The sequence below is a fragment of the Erinaceus europaeus genome, chromosome 3 (genome assembly GCF_950295315.1).
Source record: "Erinaceus europaeus chromosome 3, mEriEur2.1, whole genome shotgun sequence".
NCBI classification, from domain to species: domain Eukaryota; kingdom Metazoa; phylum Chordata; class Mammalia; order Eulipotyphla; family Erinaceidae; genus Erinaceus; species Erinaceus europaeus.
The window spans coordinates 33,439,141-33,465,143 of NC_080164.1; the positions used below are offsets into that span (position 1 = coordinate 33,439,141).

Here is a 26,003-nt window from a genome sequence, read left to right on the forward strand (position 1 = left end):
GTGGTACCACATGGGAGGGAGCTCTTAAAAAAAAAAAAAAAAAAAAAAGCTCTTGTCTTACAATGTAGTATCTTTCTCCCCCTCAGTCTCTTAAGGTGAATTAAAAAGCAATCTAGAGAAGTGAGATGACATATGTGCAAGGTCCCCAACTCCTTCGCACAAAAACAAACAAAAAACAAAACAAAAAAACTCCTACCCAACCCCCAAAATGATGGCATTTGGAAGTAGGGTCACTGAGAAGTAAGTAGATTTAGATGAGGTTATGGGGGTAAGGCTTGATAACATTATAGTCTTCTGATTAGAATAACCATTTAATGGCCCAGATGTTGGTATACTCAGTTGAGTGCACCCATTAATATTGACCATTTAGCTTTTAAGTATAAACCAAGGGAAGGGTTCTTATCAGAGTGTGACTGTGTTGACACCCTTACCTCAGACTTTCAGATTCTAAAAAACTATAAAAAATATTGTTTAAGCCACCCACTCTATAATCTGTTACCAGCCTGAGTTGACTAAGAGACTCCCACTCCTAGTCAATATCATTCAGAATATTCCAGCCAATGCACTTATTTAAGAAGCAGAAGTAAAAAGAAACTGCTTGGAAAGGAAAAAGTAAGACTATCTCTAATTAGAAATGACATGATTCTGTATATAGAAAATTCCAAAGGAGCTAGCAAATGTATTCAACAGTGCTTCAGGGTAGAGATCAACACAGGAATATCAGTTATATTTCTATTCTATATACTGGCAATAAGCAATCTTAAAGGGAAGTAAGACCACAATTCTATTTATTATAGATGCTAAAAGAAGAGTAAGATATCTGGGAATATATTTAAGCAGTGATATTACAAAGACACTGAAAGCTACAAATGTTGCTAATGGAAGAGCTGAGCAAATGGGAAGATAGACCATTTTCATGGAGTCACTTGAAGAATGAAAAAAACCTTATAACAGACGGTTTTGGGACAATTAGATTTTCATATGCAGAAGTATGAAGTTGAACTCATCTCTCACACTGTACAGAAATTAACACAACATGTGTCAGCCTACCCTTTGTCAAACAATATTTTTAATATCACAAAGAGAAAAGTGAAATATTAAGTAGTCTGTTCACTTTGCAAATAGTAGACAAAAGTAAAGTAGCAGTATTTTGCGCTGGACACCAGGGATACATCGTGGGGAGCAGGGAACAACTTGTCCCCAGCTTTAATGGAATTTGTAGTCTCAAAGAGGAGGCATACACATTAATAAAATACTATGAGTGATTCTAATTGTGATATATTATCTGTAATCAAGTATATGTGCTATGAGAGCTTGAAATACAGTTTAGTCTTCGGAAAGACCTAATGCAGAGGGGAGAAACAAATTGAGGTAAACATGGGAATTAGCTAAATTAAAACAAAAGGAGGGAATATAGTTAGCTCTTAAGGTATCTAAGATTCTTGGCTATCTTTTTGTAAATGGTTGTAAACTTAAAAAGTAATTTCAGTTTTATTTTTTGTTTCTTGCCATTGGACTGCAGTGCTAAGTGGCTATTTCTATCTCTGTGTTCCATAAATCCTGAGAATCTCAAATGCACAGAATATTTAATAAATGGGCATTAATTTATAGGAAGAATCTGAAAGTCTATTAAAAGTTAAACTTGCTTCAAGGTAAATAAAATTCTGAGGTAGAGGAGTTTTCCCTTTAAAAACTTCAAAGAAAATGATCTTAATACTTAACCTCATGGTTAAATAATAACATCATTAGACAGCTACATTTTGATAAAATATGACAGTAATGCCTTCATAATAAATTGTGCTCTCAGAACCTGTTTATATTTTGTTTTTAAATAGAAAAAGATCTCATGTAATTTAAAAGCTTGTGTAATTTGTGCAACCACTCTCATTTATAATCAAATTGCTTTTAACTTACATTGATGCTGGCATTAACAAGTACTGCTAGATTGGTTGCATAGAAAGAAATTTCATTTAAACTTCCTAGGAGCTCATTGCTGCTTGGGGTTTTAGAATGCTTTCTGTGGGCCATTTAACTGCTGGCAACTTTGATTCATGTGATTCATAATACTGAAAATTTAAATTCACTCTTAATTGAAAAGTGAAGTTACTTAAATTCTTTAAATACTAACCTTTGGAAAAATATCTGAAAAATAAAGGCACATATGATTTTGGTGGCCCACTGCCAACATATTATCATTTACATAAATATCTCTTTCAGTAGAGGAGTTTAATGTATTTGAGCTCAAAAGGTTAGAATAGAAACTTCAATCTGGAAACCAGCAGTAGACTGTTGGCTTGTGAACAGCAGTATTGTTCATCATATTGAGAACACTGTTCACATTCAAGTTTAAGCAGAGTTGGCATTAAAATTCAGTTAATTTGTTTCATGTGACTTGTCAGCTGTGTGTTTTTATCTAAATCTCTCTAGCTTCTCTTAGTATTTTATGTAAAATGCCTGCGATAGAGGAATTACCTTTTTAACTATTGAAGCTCTGTTGGCTTAGCTGCTTCTGCAACTGAATCTCTGTAGTTGTTTTCCATTCATTGAAAATATCTTATAATCAGTTTCAATCCAGTTTTAACTTATTAACAAGTAATCTTATAACTCTTTCTTTCATGGGTGCTATTCTGTAAAAGAGACTTCCTGAAGTTCATCAAGACAAAATTGCTATTCTTATTTTTCTCACCAGTACCCTTATTCTTTGCTAGTTTGCTAAGTTTAATTCTTTAGATTTTCCCTTAGATGGCTTTTAATGTTTGACTACTAGCCAAGCATCGGGCCTAAGCAGTGAAGTGCTATTCTCAAAGAAATAATGTAACTGTAACTAAAATTAGAATAATATCCCATTCCTCTTTTTGAAGGGCCTGAGAATCTTGCTGCTTCTCCAAAACTATGCTCAACATAGTTTAGTAGTTAATATTCTTGACTACTAGGGAATTCAGTGTTTTGAAGAGATTTGTAATTGCATAGCAAAGTTTAAAGAGCTTTGTGTGAGATGACGGCAAACAATGAGCTACTGTGTTTATGGGCAGGTTCACAGATTTGCTGTGTAGAAACTCATAGAATCATAGACGCAGTGCAAGGACCGGCGGGCGTAAGGATCCTGGTTCAAGCCCCTGGCTCCCCACCTGTAGGGGAGTCGCTTCACAGATGGTGAAGCAGGTCTGCAAGTGTCTATCTTTCTCTCCCCCTCTCTGTCTTTCCCTCCTCTCTCCACTTCTCTCTGTCCTATCCAACAACGATAGCATCAAGAACAATAGCAATAATAACTACAATAATAAAACAACAAGGGCAACAAAAGAGAATTAAAAGAACTAAAAAAAAATTTTAAAAAAATCATAGCCACAATCAAGTAAACAGACCAGTCTACCACTTCCAGTGATTTCCCCCTGTTATTTTGGAATCCCTTTCTGTTACCTTTTTAAAAAAAATTTATTTATAAAAAGGAAACATTGACTAAACCATAGGATAAGAGGGGTACAACTTTACACAATTCCCACCACCAGAACTCTGTATCCCATCCTGTTCCCTAATAGCTTTCCTATTCTTTAACACTCTGGGAGGCAGAAGGTGGAAGGTCTGGCTTCTGTAATTGCTTCCCCGCTGAACATGGGTGTTGACAGGTCGATCCATACTCCCAGCCCGTCTCTCTCTTTCCCTAGTGGGGAAGGGCTCTGGGAAAGCAGAGCTCCAGGACACATCAATGGGTCTGTCTAGGGAAGTCTGGATGGCATCCTGCTAGCATCTGGAACCTGGTGGTTGAAAAGAGAGTTAACATACAAAACCAAACTAATTGTTGAGCAGTCATGGACCTAAAGGCTGGGATAGTGCAGGTGAAGAGTTGGGGGGCGGGGTGGAGCTCTGTTTTGTAGATAGCTAGTAGGCATATTTTAGTTATATTCCAAAGGGCCTGTGGCTATACTAGTGTTTTATTTATTTATTTATTTATTTTTGCCCAAGCCGGAAATCTGATATGCAGGTGGATCCTAATTATTATCTGGGGAGATGATATCATGGCTGGCAGAAGGATCAGAAAGCTGAGTTAGGGAAGAGAGTGCTCCCAAATATGGGAAAGGTGTATAAATCTTGTTGATTGTAAACCCCATGGATTTGATGTGATCTGGGACCCATAGTCACCTACTTCGTATTATAGTTCTCTCACTCACTCCAAAGCTAAACTCATCAAAACAAGGACTGCAAAAGCTGAATAAGGGCAAGAGACTGACATACTTTAAGGATGACTCTTTAGTCACTATCAGGCCACCCCATCAGCTGGGTCCCTAATCGGGTAGTCCTGAGATTCCCAAACAGACATGATGGGCCTAGACCTCGAATAAATCTTCTCTCCATTATTACCGGTCATCTCTATCAGGAACAACACAAGAGACCCCTTTGTGGGCCCCCATAGGACCTTGCCCTCAACTTGGATCAACAATGGTAGAGAATGTTACATCCTCCAAAGGGAGGCTGGACAACATACTCTATGCTACACCTGAGGAAGATGGGTCCTGATACTGGGTTAGCTTGGAACGTTCCTACTTACGACCACAGAATGTGAACTCAGATCTACAGGGATGTAGAGGTCACATTGGCTCTGTCTCCTTTCTTTCTTATATCCCTAACTTCACAGGGATGCCCTTGTCAACTTTCTGTTGCTATATATTGGTTTACGTTTTTCTAGTTTTACATAATTGAAGACCTACAGCTATGTACTCTTTGTTGATTTTATTCTTTTACTTACTGTAATTATGAAATTTTATTCTTTTTTATTGTAAAGTAGATTTTCATTATATTCTGTTATGGTGTAGTCCATAACATAGTCCATATGGCTATACCGTGAGTTAGTTATCCATTTATTAGAGTACATTTGAGTTATTTCTAATTTTCTCATCTATACCATTATCTCTTATGCTCTTCTTTATATTTAATATCTGTGCTGTATTTTTAATTTTTGCTTCAGAAAATCACTTTGCCTGGCAAGGATTGACTACATAGAATTGCCAACATTTGACCTACAAAAGGGGCAATTTCATGTAGTTTAACACAATTGTGTTTCCTTAATATTTTAAATGAATATTTTTACATTCAGAACAGCTGTCTGATACAAAATTGTTTACATTTGTAGAAAGTTAAGAAAAAAATAAGAAGATTAAATGAGGGGTAGCAAAATAACTCACCTGGATAGTGCATCTGCTTTTCTGTGCATGCAGCCCAAGTTTGAGCCTGGCCTCCCTGAACTGGGAGAAACTATCTCAGTCTCTTTCTGAAAAAGTTGGGCCAGAGTCATGAAACACCACCACCAACAACAAAAAGACTGAAGACTGAGTGACACACCACATTAACAGTTATTACATCTGGTGGATAAAATTGTATTTTCCCCTCTCCTATTTTTTGATCCATATGCATATATCAAAATATATATGTATATATTCTGTGTATGCATATATAAGCCTATATTTTATAATAGAAAATAAAACCTTTTTACAAAAGAAAATATCATATGCTCACATTTTTCTAGTTTATACAGTTTATTTAAAAATTACTTCTTGGAGGCTGGGCAGTGGCATGCCCAGTTGAGCACACATCACCATGCCCAAGGACACAGGTTCAAACCCCTGGTCCCCACCTGTAGGAGGGTTCTTCACGAGTGTTGAAGCAGATCTTCACATATCTCTCTCTCTGTTTGCCCTCTCTCACTCAGTTTCTCTCTGTCCTGTCAAATGAATAAATATTAAAAAATCAATTTCTTATGCCAACCAGACATCCCTGGACAGACAGCCCCACCAGTGTGTCCTGGAGCTCTGCTTCCCTAGAACCCTACCCCACTAGAGAAAGAGAGAGACAGTATGGGAGTATGGATCAGATCGACCTGTCAACGCCCATGTTCAGCGGGAAGCAATTACAGAAGCCAGACCTTCCACCTTCTGCATCCTACAATATGGACCTTGGGTCCATACTTCCAGAGGGATAAAGAATAGGAAAGCTATCGGGAGGGGAGGGGATACGGAGGAGATCTGGAGGAGATCTGGAGGAGATCTGGTGGTGGGAATTGTGTGGAGTTGTATCCCTCTTACCCTATGGTTTTGTCAATGTTTCCTTTTTATAAAAAGAAAATTGATTTATTATTTTTTTTGTAATTTTATTTATTTATCTTCCCTTTTGTTGCCCTTGTTGTCTTTTTATTGTTGTTGTAGTTGATGTCGTCATTGTTGGATAGGACAGAGAGAAATGGAGAGAGGAGGGGAAGACAGAGAGGAGGAGAGAAAGACAGACACCTGCAGATCTGCTTCACCGCCTGTGAAGCGACTCCCCTGCAGGTGGGGAGCCGGGAGCTCGAACCGGGATCCTCATGCCGGTCCTTGCGTTTAGCGCCACCTGCGCTTAACCCACTGCACTACCGCCTGGCTCCCAAAAATTGATTTCTTATGGTTGATTCTGCCAAGGAAAGAACCATGGTATTCTATAATAAACATAAATTTTTAGGGTCAGTCAGTTATTTGTCCTAATCCTATAATTTTAGGTAAGCTAATTAATTTGCTTAGTTCTACTATCATCCTTTGTAAAATGATGATACATTGTCTTTGCTTAGAGGTAATTTTTAGTTTGCAAAGTATCTGGCATGTATGTTATTTTCCTAGTCCAAATCTGACTTTACACACTTGTTGCCTTAGTAATTTTGTGATTATACCATTGTTCCTTTTTCTCCTTTAAATTTAAAGTAAGAGTAGCTGTATAATTTATTTTTATAAATTTTAAGTTGATGCTAAGTTTGCCTTTCTTATAGTCACATGAATGAACTTTTTATTCATTCATTTTTTTCTTATTTAAAGAATATCAAAGAATATCCCAACAACTAAAGATGTAGAGCCACTGCTTGAAATAGATGGAGACATAAGAAATTTTGAAGTGTTTTTGTCTTCAAGGACTCCAGTTCTTGTGGCTCGAGATGTAAAAACCTTTTTACCATGCACTGTCAACCTAGACCCCAAACTACGGGAAATTATTGCTGGTAAGTATGAGAAGTAAATTTAAGTTTTCTTCCCTGAAGTCTTCAAATTTTTTCATGTGTTTGACTTAGTTATTTCATTTTTTCCTGATACACACACACACACACACAAAAACTAAGAAATAGTAAATCAGTCTCTACACAGGACAGTTAATGAAACAGATGGCTAGAAATCTTGGCATCCTTTTGGGAACATTAGATTATGCTATTTGTTAAACTTTACTAGAGTTCATAACCCATTTGGATTTAAATCTGAACTTCGGAATTCGATTTTTTTGGACAAGTACAACTTTCAAGTGTCAGTGATTTTTCTGTCACCAACTTTTCTGTTTTTAGTGGGATCTGTCTAGCCAGAGGAGTAAGAAAGTACTTACTACTTTTTAATTTTTACCATAAACTTGTAAATTAGTACTCGATGATAGTGACACTAATGGTTTAGAATACACAAACTGCTCTCAACACACCACTTTTAGCTCATGCATATATACACAGAACTTTTATTTGGTACTGGTACTGTTAGCCCACCTTCAGCTTTCCATGAATTATAGTTTTAGCTATTCTTCTTCTGCTCAGATACTAATGGTAACAGTGGTGCCAAGGGCATATTTTGTGGTTAGGCAATTATTTGTGGTTATTTTTCAGAAGTGAATGAGTCTCACTGAGTTCACTGTTGTATCTAACATTGTATGTATAATGTTAGATAAGTGTGAGTTATTAATAGTGGGTGCAGTTTTTGCACAAGCACCATAAAAGATAATATATATCCTTATAACCAGAAAGAAGAGTCCAGATGTTGAGGCCTTTTTTTTTTTTTTAAGGACTTTTCAAAATGGTGAAAAAAGCTTCATGCACAGTAGTTGGACTTTTCTTATTAGACTGCCAATATAATGTTCCACTTTACTACTTTTTAAAGATGTTTGGAATCCCTAACAAGAGTGATAAAATCATATTTCTCCTGGTATCTGGAAGAAATACTAATTAGACTAATTATTAATGCCATTTTTTCTTTTGTCTCCTGGGATATAATTTTATCTTTTAGATGTCCGTGCTGCAAGAGACCAGATTAATATCGGAGGGTTGGCATATCCCCCACTACCTTTACATGAAGCTCCTCCCAGACCAGCATCTGCCTATAGTCAGCCTCCCTCTGTCTGTTCATCTTCCACTTCCTTCAATGGGCCCTTTGGAGGTGGGGTTGTATCTCCACAGCCTCACAGCAGCTACTACAGTGGTATGACAGGACCTCAGCATCCATTCTATAATAGGGTAAGGAGGTACTGTGCATATTTCATTTTAAGGATTTGTTTCAGGAAAATATCTGGCTAATAATGAAAAATAATAGTTTGGGAAAAAAAAGAAATTTTTCAGGTTCAGCAGCGACTGATCTATGCTTTAAAGGGACCTGCTTTTCTTTTTATGTTCAGATGTTTCATGTGTCATCTCTTCTATAATAATTTATATTGGCATTTAATACAACGATCAACTTAAATAGCTATCAGTTTAGCAAACCTATACTTAGTATGTTTTATAGCTTTAAAATGTGTGAGGATAATAGAAAATAGTTTATAGTACTCAGGTATTGATGTCAAATATTAGCGCCATAGCTCATGTTTAAAGTTTATTTCTAGTTGTCTTCAGTGAGGTATGATTCTATAGTATGAGTAAGACATTTTTCTTGAAAAAAATGAAAACACACCAATATATTTTTTTTCTTTTTTAAAAAGATTTTTTTTTTTAATTTAGGAAAGGAGACATTAACAAAATCATAGGGTAGGGGGAGTACAACTCCACACAATTCCCACCACCCAATCTCCATATCCCACCCCCTCCCCAATAGCTTTCCCATTCTCTGTCCCTCTGGGAGCATGAACTCAGGGTCTTTGTGGGTTGCAGAAGGTAGAAGGTCTGGCTTCTGTAATTGCTTCCCCGTTGAACATGGGCATTGACTGGTCGCTCCATACTCCCAGTCTGCCTCTCTCTTTCCCTAGTAGGGTGGGTCTCTGGGGAAGCTGAGCTCCAGGACACACTGGTGGGGTCTTCAGTCCAGGGAAGCCTGGCCGGCATCCTGATGGCATCTGGAACCTGGTGGCTGAAAAGAGAGTTAACATACAAAGCCAAACAAATTGTTGAAGAATCATGAACCCAAAGAAACACAACCAATATTATTGGTACTCAGACCCTCCCTATGACCTATGCTACCCTCAATTTAGTGATCTCAAACACTGATATTTCCAATGGGAAAGTGGAGCATGACTTTATTATTAATTATACTTTTTGGAATCACATATCCATTGTAATTTCTTACTTTGTCTTGTTCTTTAGTTTAATTCAAGGAAATATATAGACTGGTATTTATGGAAACTAACTCCATGACAAAATAAGTTTCATAAGAGTTAGGAAGAAAGAGAAGTTTAGAGATTAATGGCAAAAGTCAAATTTTTAGGATTTATGTTAAGTTTTCAGATTTTGACAGACGTTGGCCATCTAAGTAAAATGTAAGTTATGCCATACTTAGACATTCTATGAATGCTATTCCATTCTTTATCTCAGACAAGGAGATGAAACCAATAGCATTTGTAAAATTTAAAACTTAACTGTTAAGCAATATGAAATGCTATGTTGTTTCTTTGCAACTCTTAAAATCTACTGTAATTTTCAGTTGATCAGTTGATGCCAATTCGGAGGTTAGAAAGTTTATTTAAAAGAAAAATAAATATCCCATCTAGACTAAGACCTTGCTTTTATTGACTTTACATGAATACAAATCATGTGATGCTTTAGTAGTATTTGGTTGCTTCTAGAACATTTAATGATCTTGTGTCTTTTAGATTTCGTTTTTGTTGTTTGTTTTTGCTTTAGTTATTTGGCATTTTTAGTCTTAATTGCATAAGTAGAATAATTTTCTTAAAATGGCAGGAATAAAAAAGGTAAGAGAAACTTCAGAGTTATGAAGTTGAATAAATTGTCATCTTTATGTTTAATCATAGCTCCTGCTTAGTGCTGGTTACAAGTAAATCTATGATTATAGATCTCACCTAAGTGGATTCCTCACCTTTTTCTTTTTCTTTTCTTTTTTTAATGAAATGTCTATTTATTTAAGAGATAAGCTCTAGGGTATAGGATATACAGTGGATTCTAAGACTTTGGAGTGACAGTATTACTGAATTCCATGCCAAGATTTTCTCAAGTAATTGAGACCTCTTTTTGGTCTTACTTAATGCTTTTTTCATCTTTATTTCTTCTTTAAAAAAAAAAAATTTGTAAAGAATAATATTCTAGTAAGTCTACGTCATTATGCTTTTCAAAAAAAAATATTACTGGTTAGTATTTGTAAATCACTTAGCATCTGATACATGGTTAGCCTATAAACATGTTAAATGAAAAGAGAAATTCTTATACAAATTGAAGGTGAAAACCTTTAAGTGAGTGATATAAAAATTTAGTATTTCTGAAGTTTGTGTTTGATATCTGAATGTGAGTTTTTTTTCATTTGTTTTGTCATTTGCATTACAAATTCAAAGTTGTATTTTGTTGGTTGGTTTCATTTGATAAATATCATTACATTTTGATTTCTATAATTGTTTATCCCCTTCTTTTGTTACGTGTTTTTTCCATAGCCATTCTTTGCCCCATACTTTTACACGCCAAGGTATTACCCTGGCACTTCCCACCATCTCATCTCACGTCCATCAGTAAAATCGAATATGCCCAGAGATCAGAACAATGGCCTAGTAAGTATAAAAAAGGGTAACTAAAATATTAGTCTAATAAGAAACATAGATAGTACAAGAAGTTGCTTATTTCCTTTCTGTAGTAAAAGAGTACAATTTATTTCATAAATAGTTTTAAGAAACATAAGCTATTACTAACATAAAATGTGTTTTGTTTTCATTTCTGCTATTTATGAAAGAAAATTACTAGTGGCTTCAGTGAATAAATGTTGAGTTGTTCGCAACCAGATTTTTTTTTTCTTATAAAGTAGTGTTTGTTATCAAAATTTTTAAAACTAAACTTTCACACCTACTAATTTCTAATATGTTTAAATGGTATTAATACATGGTAGCTATATATATATATATATATATATATGTGTGTGTGTGAGCCTAATGGCACAAAAAATATAAAATAAAATGAAAGAACATTGAATTTAATGGCAGAAGTTAAATAGGAAAAGGAAAATTATTCAGACGCATTAGACTGAGTCTAATTCAAAGCAATACTTTTGAACCTAAAATGTGAGGTGTACCTGATGATAAACTTAATTTGACAATTAAAAACAAAAGAAATTCTGTTAGTTTATGCTGATAAATTATGAGACATAATCTGTAGATCTTAAGTGGTATATATATATATATAGAGAGAGAGAGAGAGAGAGAGAGTGAGAGAGTGAGAGAGAGGGCACAAAGGAAAACTAACCACATACAGACTTGTTATATATGTGTTTTATTACTTTTTTTGAAATCATGTTCATTCATCCACCCTAGTTTGACTTATCCCCTTCCCTTACACCTACCCTCTTGTTTTGTGTTGTTAGGAGGTTATCAAGGAGGATGCTGCTGAGGGGCTTTCTTCACCCACAGACTCCTCAAGGGTAATGGAGTAGTCTTGTGGTGTGGAACGCAAGCAGCTCATTGCTTTTGCAGCAGTTAACAATTGCCTTAATTGTGATGACAGCAGTTTACTAACTCTGCGTCTGTGGCTTGATGGACCGCTAGTGCAGAGTAGCTGAATACTAATATTATAGTTTATGGTTTACTTGAAAAGCTAATATTTAACTTTACTTTTTTTCCCCTACCTTCTTTTCCCCTTTTTTAATGACATGGGATACATTTTGTTTATTTAGTTGCCCAATAAGAAACAGGTGTTTTCCCCTCCGGTCACTATCAGGTGCATTTAGGCAGTGCTGTTTTTTTTTTTTTTTTAAGATTTTATTTATTTATTAATGAGAAAGATAGGGGAGAGAGAGAGAAAGAACCAGACATCACTCTGGTACATGTGCTGCCAGGGATTGAACTCAGTACCTCATGCTTGAGAGTCTAGTGCCTTAGCCACTGCGCCACCTCCTGGACCACAGTGCTGTGTTTTTCTTAGTGCTGTGCTCTATTTCTGCCTTTGACTTTTTTTTTTAAATTTTTGAATTTTAAGATAGAAGCAGAGAGTTGAAGAGAGAGAGAGATACCACAACACCAAAGATTCCTTCAGTGTGGCGAGGGCCAGACATGACTGTTTTTCTTAAACCTGCAGTAGTTTCTATACATGTAGTGTAGAAACTTTTTGAAAATATTTCATGAGTGCATGAGATTACAAAAAGAAACCATTATGAATTATACTTCACAGACTAGAGAGGATTTTTAGTGACATTCTTAATCTGTGACCACAATTCATGACATCTTTTTTTTATAAGGAATTAATTTTTGTTGTCACTGGTGCTTCACTGCTTTTGGCCAACTTTTTCAGGGAGGGTGGGAGGGAGGGGAGGAGAGAGAGAGAGAGATGCCCCACAGCACTGAAGCTTTGGTCCAGTGAGATGGACAGACCTGAACCGGGATCATGCATATGACGTGGCCAAGCAGGTTGGCTATTTGGCTATTTTGCTGGTCCATCCTGTATGAAATCATAATGTAAATGCAATACTTCTCTTTATCTGTGTATTTGATTAAATCAAAAATTTCAGATAAACACAGAACTAGTTCAGTATAGAGTTACTTTAAAATGTGTTTTATGTATTTATTTATTTTTACTTATAATGCTTTAACATGGGCATCTTAAAAATATAAATTTTAGCTAGGAATCACTTTGTGAAGCTACTATTCAAGATTTTATACTTAATAAGGTCTATGTATCTTCATCTACTTAATCAATGGAGAATTTAAGATTTGATTTGTACTTTAGCTTATATTGACTTATTTATAGAACATAATGCTCATGATCAATTTAATGTAAAGTTAAGCTGAAATGTGACATAGTTCAGATTAGTGTGGTAAAGCACCTGCATCCTAAATTTACCCATAATATTTCCTAAAACATGCATATGAGTAGACAGTACCTTAATAAATTCAATTTTCTTTGAATTAGTGTTAATTAGATAAGATAAGAGAACTATTCTGGTGGTTTTTTTTTTTTTTTTTTTGAGGAGCTGATGATTATTTTAAAGTCATTAACATATCAGTTGAACTGTTTGAGTGACTTTAGTGATTCAGGGATGATAGGCACAATAAATTCTAATAAATCTCTTTGGATATTGGGGAAAGATTTGATTCATGGATCATTGTTACAATATGCAAGAATTAAATTTAGTCAGGGAGCTTTTAGCGCACTGATTTCATGCATTCTTGTGCAGCTCTCTGAGTTAAGATTCCTTTGTAAACTTTTTATGGAAATCAGTAACTTGAAGAATCTGATGGCCTTAAGAGAGACATGTTGAAACAGAAGCTATTTCCATGCTTTAGAATATGGACACTTAAGAAATGTTTGTAGTTTCTTTTTTAGGAACTAGCGAAGGAAGAACTATTAGGCAAATTTTGAAATGAGTTTTTGGGAAAGGGGAAATAGTAAAATTAATTCTTAGTGTGTTTAGAAGCTCAATAACAGAATAAAGGTGCCCTGCAAATATTAGTAACTTTCATTGATAAATAACTGAATTATCTTCTGTTTTTAATAGTAAAAGGTAGTTCTTTGTTATGCTTAACGAATAATAAATTCTTACCAAGCTTTCTTTGCTCTTAAGGAATTAACAAGGACAATAGCATGTAAAGTTTGTTTTGTAACAGACTAATTTACAAAGAGTAGATACTTAGTTCAAAGCTAAATTAAAAACAGTGGTGGAAATATGGAAAGGTATCTGTGTGTGGGGACATTGTCTGGAGTCTTAAAGCTGAGCCAACAGAGAAGCAGATAATTTAAAATTTTATTTAGCCCTTCATTGCTCTCTACTCTTAAACTAGAAAACTGCTTCTGAGAAATAAATCTATAAATTCAGGTCCTCTCATTCACTTGTACTATCTGCGACTTAATAAGAACTGCTTATAGTCAGTTGCTATACAAATATTTTTGTCTTTTTATTAAAGACATAGGATAATGAGTAAACAACAAATAAAAGAACAAAGATCACCCAAAAAGCCAGACCATAGTTAAATGAATTAGTCTTTTCAATATAGGTGGTTCCATCTTTTAAAAAAAATAAATAACACAAGGATTATCTAATCTTTACAAAGCAAATTCTTCTGAATCTACTGTACTTTAAAACTTAGAGAGCTTTCCAGGGAATTTTTACTTGGTGTCTTTACTTTCTTTCAGCCCACTCACACTAAAAAAATAAAGGCATTAAGAGCATTCTATGATTATGCAAGGAAGACTTCATCATGGAGACCTGTGGACTTTGTCTCAAGACAGGACTCCTCAACAGTATTTTGTGATAATATTCCTAAGAGTTGTTTATAACATTGTTGTAGCCTGTAGCCTTTTTAATTTAAGGTATGCTGCTCATGGTGTCTCAGTGAAAAGCATTTTCTTTCTTTCTTTCTTTCTTTCTTTTTTCTTTTTTTTTTTTACCAGAGCACTGCTCGGCTATGGTTTATGGTGGGGCAGGGGATTGAACCTGGGACCTTGGAGCCTCAGGCTTGAGAATCTCTTTGCATAACCATTATGCTATTTACCCCCACCCAAAAGTATTTCTTTAGAGGAAGATGTGATGCAGTGTTTCTTTAATCTTCTGTTCTTTGGTGAATCGCATCATATAGAGTGCTATAGATGTGTATATGATCACTCATTGATTCAGCAAGTTTCCCAGGACATGCTCTAGTGGAGTGAGGCTGTAAACAAAACAGATGACAATCTTGTTTGTGGATTTTCTTGCTTGTGGATTTTTATCTAGCCTGTGGAAATTTCTCACAAGTTTTACAGTTGGCTTACTTCTATTTCCTGCCACCCCCCCATGTCCATGAAATCTCTAGATTACACACATGAGCGAAGCCATCTGGTAGTTGTCTTTCATGTCTTTACTTATTTTATTAAACATAATCACCTCTAGTTCTATAAATTTTGTCCCAGAGGCCACAACCTCATCTTTGTTATTGCAGAATAGTATTCCATGGAATATATATCCCATAACTTCTTTAGCTGTTTAGGCTGCTTCCACTCTTGGGCTAAGAAAAGAATAATGCGGCTATGAACATAAGGATGCATATGTCTTTTCGAACTAGTGTTTGCATGTCCTTTGGATAAATGCCTAAAAGTGTTGTATCACTGGGAAGTTCATTTGCATTTGTTTAAGGACTCTCCATGTAGTCTTACAAAGAGGCTGCACCAGTTTGCATTCCCACCAGCAGTGTAGTGCAATGCATTCTTCTCCACAACCTCTCCAACACCTTCTCCTGTTGTGTTGATATGAACCATCCTCTCAGGTGTGAAATGGTATCTGTGTCATTTTGATTCTTTATCCTATTGTATGTTTTTGACCCCTTTGTCACATATTAGGAGGTTGTATATGTGTTGGCTCATTTCTGGGCTTTCTATTCTGCCCCGTTGATCCAAGTGTCCATTTTTATTCCAGTATCGGGTTGTTTTATCACTACTACTTTGTAGTCTAAACTGAAGTTGGGGAGCATGATACCTCCATATTTTTCTTTTTTTTTTTTTCTCTCAGAAGTTTAGTCTATGGATTTCATTACTGCCAAGGAAATTGTCAATACTTTTAAGTCATTCTTTTATTATCTTCTTCAGCATATGGGTTATTTAATTCTTCTACATAGCTTTATTTAGATCACTTTTATACCTCATTGAACAGGTGTAAGAATAATTACCAGAAAGTTTAATCTTAAAGAAATTAATAATTTTAAAGGAAGTATTAATACACTGTCAGTATTTTTGGTGTTTTGCTGTTACCATGTTTAGAGATAGATGAAAATGCTACATTATTATAAATAGGTTTTTAAATAATAATGGGTAGTTAAAATAAAGGTCTTCATGACCTGTGAAGTAGTTCAGTGATTAAAGCATAAAGTTCTGGGTTCAATCCCTGGCATAGCATGTGCCAGAGTGAGGCTCTGATAGTCTCTATCTCTCACCCTTTTTTTTTAAAGAAATGAAGATTATGGTTTTCATTAAACTATCAACAGATCTGATCTGTAATGACCACTTTAAGAAAAAAAAAAAGATGAAGCTAAATTGTAGATAATTATATTTCCACCACTGGCTTAGAACTTATAACTTGCTTTCAAATAAATATATGTCCAAATCAAGCTATCTCTCATCGTTCAGGAGCAGACTTGGATGCGAAAGTTAAAGATGCCCTGGGTAAGGAGTGGGGGGAGAGGCTTAGCTTACCTTTAGACTGCAGACTCAGGACAGGCTTTCCCTGTCAACTCTCAGTAGGTTCATTTACATCTTATAATATATTTTAGAAGTGCATTTTGGCCATTCTGACTCAGCTTTTACTAGCTTATTTTTCCTTTAATATTGTAGTGAAGAATTGTATTCACTCCTAAATTGAAAGTCTGTGCCAGACTTCAACTCAAGAAAACTTTTTTCTTAGATATATAAAAATTAAAACAAAATTGAGACATTTTCATAGAGATATAGTATAGTAATGATAGCATTGAAATCCTAAAGTATAGTTAAAAGTTGAAAAAGTAACAACAAAATATTAACTGCAGTTGCTTATTATTTGGGCCTTTTGGCTTTGTTTTGTTTTGTTTTTAGATTATAAGGAGTGTTTTTCAGTTTTCCAATTAGGTTAATACTAGGTGTGTGTGTGTGTGTGTGTGTGTGTGTGTGTGTGTGTGTGTGTGTGTGTGTGTGTGTGTGTGTGTGTATGTGTGTGTGTGTGTGCATGCGCGCTTTGGGTATCTTGTAGTAAGGTGCAAATTTCATTAGTACCCTTGCTTAACTTTTTTTGAGACTCCACAAATAGAGTAATTAAAAAAATCTATTTATAATAATGTTGACATAAACTAGAAAACTAGGTTTCTGTGCAGTATTCTAGATATTGGATATGCTAGAAGAAAAACATCTGCCAAAGGCTTACTCATAGTTATACTATAAGAGTATTATATATTGACTTTGAGTCAGTATTTTAACTATTTTAAGAATATTTATCATCACTCTAGTAAGTAAAGAAAAATAATAGTGGTAATAGCGGCTTTTAATTAGGGCTTTAAAAATTAAGTGACTATACAGGAATACTAATCATAGTGTACAGCCATTTTTCTCCATTTTACTTATGATTTTTTAAGCTATAAGGCTCTTAAGGTCTTATCTCACATACTTGATGCAGTAGATAATATTCATCTTGGGGGTAGATAATATGAATTATGAGTATTTAAACGTTATTGTTAAATAATTTAACCTTCACTGTGTTTTTAGTCAGACTATTTAAAAATTGGTTTTAAACTTGATGTAGTAGGAATATTGGCTTTTTCTAGCAAGCTTCATTCCCGGTTTTCTTGTTGAATGTATGGTCAACATGTTTTTTTTAAGCAGAAATAATATAAATTTTGAGTGTATAAATTTAAAATTACCAAATACATATTAATGAAATTAATCTACTTTGTGCATATTTGTGAGTGTTCTTTGACATGTTTTTACAGAGATGATTTGTTCAAATATGAGAAAGAGGGATCTCAGCTCCTTGTATTGGTTACATGTATATTTGATGTTTCATTTAAGCTCATGCCCTTCATTCTGTTTTATTCCTTCCTTAAAGCCGTGTGACTCTGGGTTTAACAAACAGAGAAAGGTACAGAAACTTTCAGTGAAATCTTCCTCTTTTTTTCTCATTAGACTGATAGAAGCAATCATTGGCAACTCCTGCTGGGCTGTTGATAAATCTGTGCTCATTTCAATTTCTTAAGTTTTCTTTTACTAGCTGCTTTCAGCCTTTGCATGGCACTCATTCCTGGCTAACCAATTCTAAGCTTACTTAATACATTTATCAGAGATATCATGTTGCAGAGTATTATTAACCTACTTACAATATAAAATGATGTACATCAAGGTAATTTCAGTTTATTTTTCCTTTTATCTACAGTTCTGGTTTAAAGTTTACAGTTTAAATAACACTTGCTATATTCAGTTTTCCATATTACAAAATGTTTCAAAAATTGAGGTGTATGCTAAATCATTTACTCTTGATTTGTAACAGGCAAATTTCAAGTATGAGTTCATGATACACTTTAAAGTACTAGTCTGTGTTTTGTTAAAGTAATATGATTAGTTTTTTATTAGGAATTTACCTGCCTGATGGTTGCATCTACTTTTTCCTTATTGCATTTATATTCTTTTTCCTTATTCTTATGAGATTTCCATCAACAGTTATTATTTTGCTTACTAAGGTCATTTTGTCTCAATGATTTTTTACAAAATATTATTTTAGAAAAGACCTGAAAATAAATACCATTTCCTTTTTATTTAAAGCATAGTATAACATTTCATTGTGTTGATAACTTTACTCTTATATTGACAAAGTCCACCTTACTAAAGGTCAAGACTCAGACTACAGCTGTGATGGAATTATAGGGTTCTATGTCAGTTTGTGTGTGAATTGTATTAGATTTTCTTTGAAAGCTTCTAAAAGTCATTCACAGCTTTCTAAAAGTCATTCACATATCCCAAATGGGGGATATGTATTAGAATAATTAATAAAACATGAAAGTTATTTATTTATTTATTAGAGACAGAGAGAATCCAAGAGGGAGGAAATAGAGAGGAAGAGAGACGGAGAGACACCTGCAGCCCTGCTCATGAAGCTTCCCCCTGCAGGTGGGGGCCAGGGGCTTGAATCTGGGTCCTTGTGCATTATAACATATGTGTTCTACCAAGCATGCCACCAGTGCCACCACTTTTTTTAAAGTGAACCTTTTTTTTTTTCCAATTTATTTAATTTATTGGATAGAGACAGAAACTGAAATGGCAGGGGGAGATAGAGAAGAAAGAGTGACACCTACAACACAGCTTCATCACTTGTAAAGCTCTACCCCCCCCTGCAAGAGAGAACTAGGGGCTTGAATCCAGGTCCTTGCACACTGTAATGCGTGCACTCAACTAAGTTCACAACACCTGCCCACTAAAGTAGGAAAGTTTTAAAGGATAAGGAAAATAAAATTATGTGGAGTTTATTTTTTTTAAGGAGAGGTAGTACCTTAGTAAACATACCTTGTGCTGAATTTTAAGACCCTCTGTAGAAAAATAAAGATACTTTTAACGTTCTACATTTCTCCTCCTAAGTTGACAGTTAATTTTTTTCCCATCTATTAACTCTTAACTCTTATTCTTGTCAGCAGGAAATCAGAATAGAGTGCTTTAGTAATGAAAAGAAAAAATGTCCTTTTACTCTCAAACAATTTTAAGCTTGAAGGTATAAAAATAGTATTCCATTAATGTTAACAGTGTTTTGTAACCACAGCATAATTCTCAGGAGCTAAAATTAAAATTGCTACAATACTGTTAACTATAGATTTTATTGAATAGTGTTACTGTTTTGGTCTAGAATTCAGTCATTTTTTTTTTCTTTTGCTTGTCAATTTCTTTTTTAAAATATGTATTTTTATTTCTTTTTAACAGAAACAGAGAAATTGAGAGAGAAGGGGAAGACAGAGAGGGAGAGAGATAAAAGAGATACCTGCAGCACTGTTTCACAGGGGAAAGGGAGGGGGAGGGGCCTTGAACCTAGGTCCTTGCACACTAATGTGTGTACTCAATCAGGTTTACCGCCACACAGACCCTGTTTATTTCTCTTTAAGGCATTCTTCCACTCCTTAAAGAGTTCTTTGATCGGTGGTGATTTCTCATTCTTTTCTTGTCTTCATGACCTTAGTGAAAACTTTTGGAGAATACCAGTCAAGTTTTGGGTAGACTATTTCTCTTTTTGGGTTTGTCTGACGTTGCCTCATGATTTAAGGGGGTTAAACATCTTTGGTAAGAAAACCACCGGAGTGGTGCTGTACCCTGCAAGGACATCATATCAGAGACTCTCAAGTCTCAGTACTGGTAATGCTTGCTGCTGTCCTTTTTGATGAATGTCATTCTCACAGGGGTAAGGTGGTATCTCAGTGTTGTCTTTATTTGCATTGTTCTGACAATCAGTGACCTGGAGCAATTGGTCATGTGTTTGTTAGCCTTTTGGATCTCTTCTGTAGTAAATATTCTGTTCCTATCCTCTGCCCATTTTTGGATGGGGTCATTTGTGTTTTTTTTTTTTTTTCCTCATGATTTTAAGGGGGTTAAACATCTTTGGTAAGAAAGCCACTGGAGTGATGCTCTGCCCTATAAGGCCATCATATCAGAGGCTCCCAAGTCTCAGTACTGGTAATGCTAACCTCAATTCCTTGATAAGTTGGTACCTGTGAGGTTTCAGTATCATGAGTTTTACTTTTCCCCTTTATATTGAATAAATAGCTGGGGTGGAGATCCTTTGAAACTATGTGAACTTCCCATTTCTGCTTATACTTTTACCCACTAATTTTAGCATTCAGCCTTTATAATTTTATGTGCAATCTCTGTTATTGTAGGGTTTTTTTCCCCCCTGATTGTCACTTTCTACTTCTCTTTCTTTCATGTGTTATTTATTTATTGAATTACTATAAAGAAAAGCTGCCTTTTCTCTTCTTCTTTTACTTACGAATTATTACTCTGGATTCATAGATAATTCATTCTGAGTTATAATCCAGTATGATCATTATTTATGAAATGTTCATTTCTGATATTTGAACCAAGAGAATTTAAACATATTTAAACATATCCAGAGAGAAAAATCAGGTCAAGGAATAAAATATTTGAAACAATACAATGTTAAAGATCATTTGAAAGATAAAGATTAGCAATAAAAACAATGGACTACTGAATGGACTACATGAATGAACCTTGAAAATTTTATGCTAGGTGCTTTCACCATCTGGTTACAAAAGTTATGTAGTTTAAATTACATGAGGTGTTCAAAAGAGGCCAAATGATAGAAGCATAAGTAGATGAGTTGTTGCCTGGGCTTGGGAATAGACGTTGCAGGGAACAGAGAATGGCTGCAGCTAGGATATAGAGAGTTCACTTTAGGTATGTAAACATGCCCTAAAAATGGTGGTGGTGGTCTTGCACCTCTGCAAATATATTAAACATTAGTGAACTGTACACTTTAAATAATTTTATGGTATATGATTATATCTCAGCACAGTTGTTTAAAAAAAGAAAATAAGATGAATCAAGTGTGGCTCTTAAAAATTCATAGAAAATATTTTCAAATTCCATAGTATATAACTGACATTTTGAATACTGGCAACATTCATCCAAGCAGAACATAGAATTCCATATAGTGACATGAAAATTAAATTACGGAAAGTATTTTGCTGATAGTATTTTGCTGATAGTATTTTGCTGATAGTATTTTTTTAATTTTTATTTATAAAAAGGAAACATTGACAAAACCATAGAATAAGAGGGGTACAACTTTACACAATTCCCGCCACCAGAACTCTGTATCCCATCCCCTCCCCTGATAGCTTTCCTATTCTTTAACCCTCGGGAGTATGGACCCAAGGTCATTGTGGCATGCAGGAGGTGGAAGTTCGGGCTTCTGTAATTGCTTCCCAGCTGAACGTGGGCATTGACTGGTTGATCCATAATCCCAGCCTCTCTCTCTTTCCCTACTGGGGAAGGGCTCTGGGGAAGCGGAGCTGTAGGACACATTGGTGGGGTTGTCTGTCCAGGGAAGTCTGGTCGGCATCATGCTAGCATCTGGAACCTGGTGGTTGACAAAAGAGTTAACATACAAAGCCAAATTGTTGACCAATCATGAACCTAAGGGCTGGAATAGTGCAGATGAAGAGTTGGGGGGGGGGGTCTTCCATTTTGTAGATTTGAAGTAGTTGTACCTTGAGCCATGTGCTACATGGCATATTTTAAATCTGTATTTAATTTAAAACAAAAGGATTAAATGTGCTGGGCACAGTGCATTCTTTCTGGTATTTATGAGCCTGTAGCCTACTTATAACTCTCATAAAGTTAGTTCCCCAACTGCCTAATGTTTGTTTAATCCTTTACTGTATTTATATTTACATATAATGTAGATACGTGCTTTACATGTACTATGTGTGTGGTTATTTAGCAGTTTACAATTCAGTATTATGTTATACACTCATGTTACAAATAACAGCTAGCATCTGGCTAGCAGGCAGTTTTGGTTGTGGTGTAATCTGCTTTTGTCCTGATAATTACAAAAGAAACCATTTCAAATACAATATCCCTGAGGATAGGATAGCCTTTATTTATCATTTTAAGATTAGTCTAAGTGGTGAAAAGGACAGATGACTTGAATATCATCCTCTTTATTAATTGGTTTATCTCCTCTTCTTTGTGCTTATAGTTTCTATAAATGGTTCAGAAAGGAAAATAGGAAGTAAAATAGGAAGTTGTAAGACTTTCATTAGGGTTCTGGTCCAAATCTGTCACCAAATAGCTATTGCTACACAGTCATAACTTAGCCTCTCATGACCATATCACCCACATCTGTAACTGCAGAGATTAATATAAAATGGACCACAGGCAACTACTTCTGTCACCTACTACATTCAGAAAATATTCTTCTTCTTCTTCTTTTAAATATTTATTTATTCCCTTTTGTTGCCCTTGTTTTATTGTTGTAGTTATTATTGTTGTTGTTATTGATGTCGCCTTGTTAGACAGGACAGAGAAATGGAGAGAGGAGGGGAAGACAGAGAGGGGAAGAGAAAGACAGACACTTGCAGAACTGCTTCACTGCTTGTGAAGCAACTCCCCTGCAGGTGGGAAGCTGGGGTCTCGAACCGGGATCCTTGTGCAGGTCCTTGTGCTTTGCGCCACCTGCACTTAACCCGCTGTGCTACTCCCAATATCTTTCTTCTGAGTAAACACTGACATCATTTATTATTTTGACTTTTCTTTTAGAGAAATGCAATTTTAATATATTTTATTTACTTTTGCATATGTTGGGAAGTAATACTATTGTTTTTATAGTTACATGATTACCGTATATATTCTTAAGGGGTAATTCTAAATTCCTTAGAAATAAAGTGTAATCAAGAAGTGAAAAGCTTCAGTTGTTGACTATTTAGGTAGACTGTAGAAGTATTCCAGCTGTTTAGCATAAGGACTTCTAAAATTATGTCATGGATTTGCCTTTCCTAATTTTATGTTATAGGCATCAGTAATATTCCCATTGTTTCTCTTCATTTTTAGAAAATATGTGATATTTTTGAGAGAGGGGTGAGTCGGGGGTGAGGAGAGGGCCAGAACACCACTCTGATAAATGGGATCAAACCTGAGAATCCACACATGGAGCCATACCTACCACTGAGCCACCTCACAAGCTACGTTTTTTTCAATCTCTTTTCCTTCCTGTCATTAGGCCTGCATTCTTTTCTCCTGAGGTTGAACTGTACACATTTCAGAAACTGGCCTAAACTCATTTGATTAAATGTTGATTAAAGTTGTTAAATGCTCTCAGAAAAGTGACTTTTATCAGGCTGTATTTGCTATAACAGCTGATCCCTAAGGTATGGTTGTAGCTAAGTCTGTTCCTCCTTGGCATTTCCTCACATCATACGCACTCTTTACTTTTACTGAGTTTGAAAACTTCCAGGTTAATCAGAGTATTTTATAGTGTAACTTCATGAATGTTGCTGTATCACTTGATTGTATCTATTGACATCTAAGGCTGTCCATATAATAGTTTCTCCATGACTTATCTAGGGAGGAGGCCCAGTATCAGCATCATTGATTTCAATGAGTGTGGATGCAGTATGTGAGAAAATGAAGCAGATAGAAGGACTGGACCAGAATATGCTGCCTCAGTATTGTGCAACAATCAGAAAGGTGATGTACACACTTACCTGCTGGTTCGAGGCAGGGCTGAGAATATGGCAGAAAGGGCTCTCTGAATAGTCAGCACTTCACTCTTAGCTACTCACAGATGGGCTCTCTGTGGAAACGAGAAAACACAAGCTCTAAGTCTTATAAAACATGAAAAATGGTATTTTAGGGCAAATGAAGCAAGTGTGGTTTGATGATTATTAAATTATAAATAACAACAAAAATATAATGTAGCCAAGTGTAGATTAAGAAAATGGTACCTATATTGGCTCCTAACTCCTTCCAAAACCTTATTCTAACCTAAGATGTTATTCTTTAAAGTATATAAACATTAGAGGCATATTATTACAGTTCCGTGTTATTAAAGTTCTCTGATCAAAAAAAAAAAAGCATAGTAGTAGAGATAGCCTAAATGAGACTTGAGTTTTGTGTATGAGATTGCAAAGCATTCCTCCTAGTTCCAAGCACCATTATCCAACTTCATGGAAGATACAATAGCTGTAAGAATAAGATCTAGGGGGAAAAAAAATAATAAAACTTCCTCATGTGTGAGATTTGCAAACTCAAATTTAGGAAGTTTCATCAGATGAGACAGGCTCTAAGTCTTTTTTTTTAAGTAATTTTATTGGGAAGTTAATAGTTTACAGTATGGTTGTTGACGTATGTGTACAATTTCTGATCTCTCTGTGATTGATGCCTGCAGAACACTCTCACCCCCAACCATTGGTTCTTTTCAACCATCATGTACCAGGACCCCACGGGCCTCTTGCCCCCCTGTCTCTCCCACCTTTCCAAGAGCCCTTTGCTTTGTGGTAGTACACCACACCCAGTCCAAGTTTCACTTTGTCTTTTCTCACTATTTTTTATCCTAAAATTGCTCTAATACCTCTTGGTTTTTACATGGGTAAAAGAAAATAAAGTAGCTATATTATAACATTATTTGAAAAATAACCTAATAAAAGCTTTAAAATGCCTCGATAAGAAATACAAAACTCTAAGGGATTTCACATTTAGATAAACTCTATTCCCGTGTTACAAAAGTTAATAATAAAGTCAGGTTTTGTTTTGTATAAAATCAGTAAGCTACCTATTTATACCTATTTACCAGTAAAGAAAATTCCAGTCTTTTGATTAATTTTGTTTGTCTAAAGATTTATTGATTACATATGAGAGAAGGAGGAAGGGAAGGAAGAAAGGAAGGAGAGAGGGAGAGAGAGAAGAAGCCAGAGCATCACTCAAGTTATCTGTATTGCCAGGTATCTAACTGGGAACCTCAAGCATGCAAGTCTAGTGTTCTACCAGTTGATGAATTCACTCAGCTTCTAGCCATTTATTTTTATGGGGAGAAAAGTGAATGAAAGAAAAAGAGAGAAACCAGAGCACTGTATATGTGATACTGAACCTAAGGCTTTAGGCTCATCAACAAGTTCTTTACTCAACTACTGAACTATTTCCCCTGCCAGAGGATTGCTTATTTTTAGGGAAAATTAGATTACCAAGCTCCAGTAGTGATACTCGTGTATTTGTTTTTTCATGTTCTAGGGCCTTGGGTGTGTGTAATTCCACCATCTCCAAACTGAATATTTAGTTTAGTTTTTTTTTTTTTTTTTTAACTTTTCAGCTAGAAAAACACAGAGGAAGAGACAGAAAGGGGAGAGAGACACAGCTCTACCACCCATGGAACTTTCCTTGGCGCTGTGTTGCTCTCATGTAGTGTTGGGGCTCAAAACTGGGACTTGCGAATGGTGAGGCTAACTGAGTTAGTCATTTCTCAGCCAGATAGGATTACAGTGTGTGTGTGTGTGTGTGTGTGTGTGTGTGTGTGTGTGTGTGTGTGTGTGTGTGTGTGTTTAATAGACAGGGAAAGTAGTGAATGGACATTTCTTGTGGAGAAAGTCTGATAAGCAAGTTTGTCAGAGCTTCACTTAGATCTTCCTCAGTGACCAACTAACTTATGAAGACCTCAACAGTTTACATACATGTCCACTAGAGGAGAAACAATAGTTTTGTTATTGCTTGTGACAAAGTAGTTAGTTTTAGAAATAATTGAAAGGGTTAGCTCCTGAGTTGGTTTCTGAAGAGTTGTTTGCTTTGAGAGCTTAAGATAGTTGATAAAAATGTCTTTGTTTCATGAAATATTATAGTTTATGTTGTTCAAATTCAT

General features: G+C 35.3%; 1 protein-coding gene across 9 annotated transcripts in view; it reads left to right on the plus strand.

Moving 5' to 3' along the window:
- KIDINS220 (kinase D interacting substrate 220) overlaps positions 1-26,003 on the plus strand; it is a 129,256-nt gene that overhangs the window by 90,957 nt on the left and 12,296 nt on the right. For 3 of the 9 annotated variants that reach the window (XM_060187026.1, XM_016187766.2, XM_016187767.2), the window contains exons 22-28: positions 6,831-7,009; positions 8,046-8,272; positions 10,624-10,737; positions 11,541-11,597; positions 16,265-16,300; positions 17,709-17,741; positions 23,720-23,842. In XM_060187026.1, the coding sequence (XP_060043009.1) occupies positions 6,831-7,009; positions 8,046-8,272; positions 10,624-10,737; positions 11,541-11,597; positions 16,265-16,300; positions 17,709-17,741; positions 23,720-23,842 (769 nt within the window). The remainder of the gene's footprint in view (positions 1-6,830; positions 7,010-8,045; positions 8,273-10,623; positions 10,738-11,540; positions 11,598-16,264; positions 16,301-17,708; positions 17,742-23,719; positions 23,843-26,003) is intronic. The other 6 variants (XM_016187769.2, XM_060187024.1, XM_016187771.2 and 3 more) reach the window with 4 other exon arrangements.